The 7,111-nt window shown below is 51.0% G+C and overlaps 1 protein-coding gene across 1 annotated transcript in view; it reads left to right on the forward strand.

The window, feature by feature from the left end:
• The first annotated feature begins 1,886 nt into the window (after positions 1 to 1,886).
• Positions 1,887 to 7,111, forward strand: part of COPRS (coordinator of PRMT5 and differentiation stimulator) — a 5,325-nt gene continuing 100 nt past the window's right edge. Inside the window, 6 exon segments of the mRNA XM_044003599.1 lie at positions 1,887 to 1,939; positions 2,043 to 2,446; positions 2,449 to 2,720; positions 4,487 to 4,568; positions 6,242 to 6,448; positions 6,585 to 7,111. The exon segment at positions 6,585 to 7,111 is cut by the window's right edge and continues 100 nt beyond it. Coding sequence (XP_043859534.1) covers positions 1,887 to 1,939; positions 2,043 to 2,446; positions 2,449 to 2,720; positions 4,487 to 4,568; positions 6,242 to 6,448; positions 6,585 to 6,754 — 1,188 coding nt within the window. The 3' untranslated portion in view covers positions 6,755 to 7,111.

Below are 7,111 nucleotides of genomic sequence, written 5' to 3' on the forward strand. Positions count from 1 at the left end.
CTTTGTGGGTATAAACAGAATACAGCTCATTACCAAGGACAGATTGTACACAGGGTGTGTTGCAAAAGAGACTTCAGAGCTCTAGGCCTGGAAAAAGTGATGTGGAAGTTTGGAGCAGGGCTTGGGAAAATGGTGGGAGGGACATTTACTGTGGAGAAGAGAAGGCTTGGAGGGAGGTGTGTGTGAGAGAGAGAGAGCAATGTTTGGAAGTTACAGAAAGCAGATTTTGACTTCTAAGGAGAATTTTCTTAAAGATTATAGAGCTGTTGAATCCTGTAATGGTAAAGAGATAGTGAACTTGCCATTATTTTAGATCTTCAGTCCCAACTAAGTAACTCAACTGTTAGAAATGTTGGAGAGGGGATTCTTCAAGTCAGGGTTGTACTAGATTACATTTGAGGGGCCTTTCAGCTCTGATTCTGAAATGGGGAACTTGTGAGGAAGGGGACATTTGGGGAATGTTAAAAGTCTGTGGGGGGGCAGCTAGATGGAGCAGGGGATAGAGCACTGGCCCTGGATTCAGGAGGACCTAAGTTCAAATCTGGCCTCAGACACTTGACACTTACTAGCTGTGTGACCCTGGGCAAGTCACTTAACCCTCATTGCCCTGTTTTTAAAAAAAAGGTCTATGGGACATCTAGGAAGGCATTTGTAAATAAGAGATTCAAACTTCAGGAGAGATTTGGGTTCAACGAATAGATTGGGGAATCATGGACACAGAAGTGATAATTGATGTGGGAGTGTAGAAGTAGGATTAGAGTTAATTAAAAAGTCATGAGCCTGTCACATCTGGTGCAAAGGACTGTTCTAACACCCTCTGAAAGCTGCTGTCTGAATATTACTATGTGGCTCTAGTGGTGCCTGAAGATCATGGTCCATAGCCTGGGTCAGCATAGGGAGGAATGGCCTCCGATGATTTCTTTGGGCTAGCCCAGGTTACTGTAGGATGCATGGGGAGGGGGGAAGGTAGAGTTGAACTCCATAAAAGCTAATGAGACTAACAGAAGTTATTGGAGGTGAATATAAAGCATCATTCTAGGATCATACATATTTATTACAATTTTGGGAACTACTGGGATACCTGCCTCCTACATAAAAGCAGATCTGTGGAACTCCTCTCTCTGCTGCTTCTGGAAGAAAATATAAACTATCTTTTAAAGCTCTTCATCCCTTGGCCCCAGCCTATCTTCTCAAGCCTCATTGGATGGTATTCCTCACCCTCTAAGCCAGACCCTGATCTGGGGCTCTGATCCTTCCAGTGACCCTGGATCTCCCATTTGAATGCCTAGGCACTGGCCTTTCCCACTGCAGTCCCTGCCCCAGAGGCCTCCAGGCCAAGCAGTCTCCCCTCCAATTTACTGAGTACTGTATTTAACTGCTTGGTTTCTGTTCTCTGCTTTGTATATACTTACCTGTGGATTTGATGTATCCCCCATTAGAAAGGAAACTAGCTAGGGCCGAGGCTGGAGTGTTTCATTGCTTGTATTTCTGACCCCAGCACCATTTCCTGGCATATAGTAGGGACTTAATTAGCTTGGTTGTTATGTCGGTGCAGCAGGACAGACTATGTCAGTTTCTCTGGCTGGGCCCAAGTCCTCTAGAAAGAGAAGGGGACTAGACAAGAGGATTCCCAAGGCTTTCTTCATTCTGGGTTTGGATTTAATGAAGCCTTTTTCAAGTACTCTCACTTCTGGCCAAGTCCTTACCTTGACAGAAGATGAAGCGCAGGGAATGCTCTTATTCTGAGTGTGAGGACAGAGCTTCCAGGTTTGGCTTTGCCCGTGTCCTTACCCAGTGTCAATCAAGCAAGATTTGTTAAGCAAAACTGTGCCAGATGCTGCCCTAGGTTCTGGGGATAGAAACCCAAAAGCCAAACTCTCTGCCCCATGGGAGCTGTCTGTTGGGACAGACAACTTACCAGCTGTGTCAAAAATGCCAGGTAATGGTAGGGGAGAAGGGGCGCTCTTGCAGGTGATAGTTGGGTTGGACTTCCTGCAGAAATTGGGGGCCTGAGAGACGGGGGTCGCGTGTGCCCTGTGCAGATCCCTTGGGCCGGACGGGGAGACGTACGAGCCTAGAGCGGCGGCGGCAGCTGCGGGCCACATCCCTCTCCCTCTGCGCGTCTTTGCTATGGGGCTGGACGGCGCCCGAGTAGCCCTGAGGCATGGGCAAGGTCGGTCCTCTTTACCGACCCCTTCTGCTGAAACTGCCTGGTTCGCAGAGAGCGCCCGGTGCATCATTGCTGCCGGCAGAATAGCGTTCCAGGGACAGCGCTCGAGGCGGGTTCGGCGCGACGCGGGCCTCCAGGCCAGGGCCAACCACCTGCTCTGCCCCTTCGCGGCTCCCTGGCGGGTCGCGGGGCCAGGACATCCCTGGGGATTCCCACCAATGACCCGGCGCGTCAGAAGGCCCCGCCCCCGGATCGGCCACGTGACCCAGGCCCCGCCCCCAGCGCTGATTGGGCGTTCCGTGTTGCCTTTAGGCCGGCAGCATGGGGAGGTCGTCACGTGGGGGCGGCGGCGGCCGCGGCGCCTCGGGGACTGGCTGGCATGGAGCCGCTGGTTGCGGGGGCCGGGGGCTGCGAGGGGCCCACAGCTCCGGAGGAAGAGCCGCCGCCACCGCTGTGGGGAGCAGGGGCTCAGGAAGAGGAGGAAGCGCCGCCACCGCCCGAGCCACGGCCACGGCCGGAGCCGCGGGAGGAGCCGCCCGGCACAGCGGCGGTAAGGCCGGAGCCCCCGCGTCCACCCGAGACCGAGACGGGACGAGACCGCGGCGCGGGGCCGCCACACCCCCTCCGCGCGGGCCTTCCGGGAGCGGCGTCTCCAGGCCGGAGCCGGGAGGGAGGTGTGGCCCCTCGGGCTGGGGCTCGAGGCCCTCGGGTGGGAGGGCGGGAGGCCGGGAGGCCGAGGGCCGCTGACCTGTCCCCACCCCGGGCCGTCCGCGTCTCCTCCGTGTGCCCCGCCTCCCGGCTGATCTCTTCACCCCCTCCTGACTCTGCGTGCCCCCAGCCCCTATCCCGTGGGCCCCTCTGCGTGTTGACCCTCCTTTTAGCCCCCTTTCTACCCCTCACTTCCCTTTTTCCCCCTGTCTTTACGTGCCCCTCCCCCAGCCTCTGCAGCCCACCCCACTTGCCCGCTTGCTTGTGGCCCCATCCATTGCAGAGGTGGGAGGGGGTGGCAAGGAGGCTGTTCTTGGATTCAATAGGTATATCCTGTTGCAGAGTTAGCATTTATTAAGCGCCCACCGGTGCCGGGCCCTGTGCTAAACTGGAGGGGGCAAGGTATCTTGGGATTCCCAGAGGCTGGTCATGAGTGGAGAGAGGCCCGGCCAGGAGGCAGAAGCCTGACCCTGGGGGTGCTCACTGGTCTTCTCTGCTCCTGGGAGGAAATGAATGGGGACTGATCTTGGTGGCAGCATTTCCCTTTACGTCAGGCATTCTGTGTGTCTGTAGCTGTATCTCAGGAATCCCTGAACTTGGATGTGGAAAGAAACCCAACATCTTTACTTCGTTGTAATTGTTTTGCTTTGTAATCCTACGTATTTTCTTTTATGTATTTAGAAGCATGATTCGTAGGCTTCACCAGGCTGCTAAAGGCATCTAGGACACAAAAAAGATTTAAGAACTCTTGCTTTGGGGAATAGGCCCATATCAAAACCAGCAACCCTCCACCCATGCCAAGAGTTCATTTCACTCCTTGAAAAGCTTTGAAAGCACCTACTGGTGCTAGGAAACTATTCAGTCCTAGGTCAGATCCAGACCTGGGGGCCCCTGCATGTCCAATTTAAGACTCGCTAGTCATTGATCTGGTTACCGGTAGAATGTTTAGACAGCAAATCTTTGGCTTTGTATGCCCAAGGCTTAACATTGTGCTTGCCCTAGTAGGTATTTGGAAGGGCTCCTTAAACTAAGATCCTCCAGTCCTTGCTCATTCAGCTTCCCCCTAGTGAGAAAAACAGCAGTGAATTGGTGGAAACTACACTTCACCCCAACAAAACACAAACTACCCAGCTAATCCAGGATATGTTGGTCAACATGCAGTTATTGTGTAATTTGTGCTAGGGTGAGGGGAGCATAGGTTCTTTACCATACCTGTGCCCTGACCCCCTTGGGCCATAGGCTGATGAAATTGAGGGGCTCTTTCTCAGAACCATGTTGTTAAACGCATAAAATAAAATACACAGAATTGAAACCCTTTTATTGAAATTGAGGGAGCAAACTGGTTTTTGTTTTGTTTTTTTGGTGAGGCAATTGGGGTCAAGTGACTTGCCTAGGGTCACACAGCTAGTAAGTGTTAAGTGCCTGAGGCTGGATTTGAACTCAGGTCCTCCTGACTCCAGGGCTGGTTCTCTATCCACTTCGCCACCTAGCTGCCCCCTGCCCAATTTACTTTAACAAAAATGTTACTGTTAAGTGAGGGTTATTTTCTTTTAGCCAAGAAACAATGAGAAGGTGCCCAAGTTCCAAATTGCTTTTTTCTTTGTTCAGGTCAGCTTGGTCATGTCTGACCACTTCTATCAAAAGAAGGAAGGAGATGAGCATGAGGTCATGAGATGGAGACCAAAACTAGGCAAGTAACTGTCGCCCGGCAGGTGTCGAGGGACAGAAGGCCTGAGTAAGTGATGGAGAGCGAGGTCCTTGTTGTCATGCTCTGCTTGTTCAGCTTGGCCCTAGAGCCCAGAACCAGGGCTGCTGACCGGTCTCCAGAACTACAGAGGCAGATGGAGGTTTGATGTCAGGAAATCCTGGCTTGCAAGAAGCTTCCCACAAGGGTACTAGGCTGCCTTCTGGCAGCTTCCAAGCAGCCGCTGGATGACCCTGTGTATGCTGTGGGGGGAGTTTCCTTTTGGGTTGGAGTTGGCGAGTCTCTTCTGACACTTTGTGGTTCCTTGAGAGAGCCTTGTTCTAGGGGCTCCAGAAATGAGAGTTGCCACCTCCTGCCTTGGGATCCAAGCTGAGATCCTCCACCTGTGCTGCCCAGCGTGGGTGCCTCGGCATCTCTTCTTGTCTTCTCTATTCCCCACATCCTATCTAGCCCATCTCCCTTGCTGAGCTATCCTCCTCCTCTTTTGTGTATGAATTATTTCTCCTCAGAGTTGTTTGCCAAAGCAGCATCAGATACCTACAACTCTATTATCCCTCCTCACAATGTTTCTTTCATCATTCAGTAGCTCTTAAAATCCTGCCTTCTCCATAGAGCCTTTATCAATTGGAGTAATACTGATGGCTCTTCCTGTCAGCCATCCCATGCCTCTTGTGGCCGGGTTTGTACTAGGGTTCCTTTTCCCAGGCTCTGAGTCATGGTGTGCTCTCCTCCCCCATTCTGGTTCGTATGGGAACGGCCACAAAGTAATTCGGTGAGATGCACTCAGACTCACGTGCACAGATGTGTATATTTGGAATCATAGGGTTTGACCTTAAGAAGCGTAGAAATTAGCTTGTTCCTTGTTTTTCAGTTTATTCAAGTGTGACTTCAAAAAATTGTGTAGAGCCCTAGATGATAATGGATGTGATCTTTGAATCCTTTGGGAAAACTGGAGGACAAAAAGCCTACTATGAATTCAGTCATACTTTTAAACAAACCAGTATTAATACAGCATCTATGTAGATTTGAAAAATTAGTAATTTTTTTTTTTTTTTTGCGGGGCAATGGGGGCTAAGTGACTTGCCCAGGGTCACACAGCTAGTAAGTGTCAAGTGTCTGAGGCCGGATTTGAACTCAGGTACTCCTGAATCCAGGGCCAGTGCTTTATCTACTGCGCCACCTAGCCGCCCCAAAATTAGTAATATTTAAAGATCTGAGTCACTGTTTATTCTACAGAAGCATATTTAGCTATTGAATAGTGAGACATGCCAGGGATTTGGATCTTGCTTTGAGGGGCATTCAGTCATAGGTCTCCTTCCCCACTCAGTGCTGTAATGTGGGTGGGGATCTGCTAATATTGTCCAGCCCCTTTTTTTATAGTTAGGAAACTAGTATTAGTAGGCGACTTACATACAGAGATGTGTACACTTTGCATTCATTTTTTTGAGGGAAAAAATCAGACTTGTCTTCCAAAGTTAAATACAAGTAACTTTTGTATTATCCACATCATTACTTTCCTCTACGAATTGGGAATTTGCTGACCTTTCCATTGGGGTTTTTTCTTTTATTTAAAGAACTCAGAACATCCTGACGGCCTTTCTTGTATTTGCCAAACAGTTCTAGAACTTTTTCCTTTTCTCTTCGCCGGCCTTTTGCAGCCTGTGGGGCCCAGAATGTTCCCACCCAAGGGGAGGGTGACCATCCTGAAGAGGATGAGATGCAGGACTGTGGGGATTCTGAGGAAGACCTGAACTGGGAGCTGGAAGATGGGGTGGAGAACAGCATCCCTACAGAGGAGAAGGCTGAGCCCCCTATTAAGGAGGACTGGGACACCGAGCTGATTGCGGACCAAGGGAATCCATACGGTAGGTGTGGGGCTCCCTTTGGGCCCTGGATGAACTGAAACCTGGTGTTGGCTTTCCCAGCACCTCCCTCGGGTGGGTGCAGGCCTGTCTATGATCACTGAGGCTTTTCTCCTTTATTTTTTGGAACTTCCTTCAGGTGTTGAAGACATCCACCGTGCCAGCATTCAAGAGTTCTGTCTCTGGGCACCTCGGGCCCAGCAAGGAGACATGATCTATGACCCAAGCTGGCACCACCCTGCCCCCCTGACTCCCCACTATTCCAAAATGGTCTTTGAGACGGGGCAATTTGATGATGCCGAAGACTGATTGGGAACTTTGGGATGCTCTCCTGCCTTGCGGGCTGGGCCAGGGCTCTCCCCATGGCTTTCTCCCCACCCATCCCATTCCTTCATCCCCACGTGTGAGGGGAGACCTCACACTGGGGAAGAGTGTGGGGATGGATCCTGGAAGCTGCTGCATTTTCATAGACTGTTGTGTTTATGAAGGGAAAGAAATCCTTTCTCTCCAGTTTTCTTTTGGGTTTGGTTGTCACAGTCTTGCCTGGAACAAGGCTGGCCAGTATGGCATTAGAGATGGGGAGGCTCCGGGTGGGGGGGAATTTTTTTTTTCTTAAATAAAAGTTGAAAAATCCCCATGCTGCTTCTGTCATTCCCCACCCCCTTT

This window comes from Dromiciops gliroides, chromosome 4 (assembly GCF_019393635.1).
Source record: "Dromiciops gliroides isolate mDroGli1 chromosome 4, mDroGli1.pri, whole genome shotgun sequence".
Lineage (NCBI taxonomy): Eukaryota > Metazoa > Chordata > Mammalia > Microbiotheria > Microbiotheriidae > Dromiciops > Dromiciops gliroides.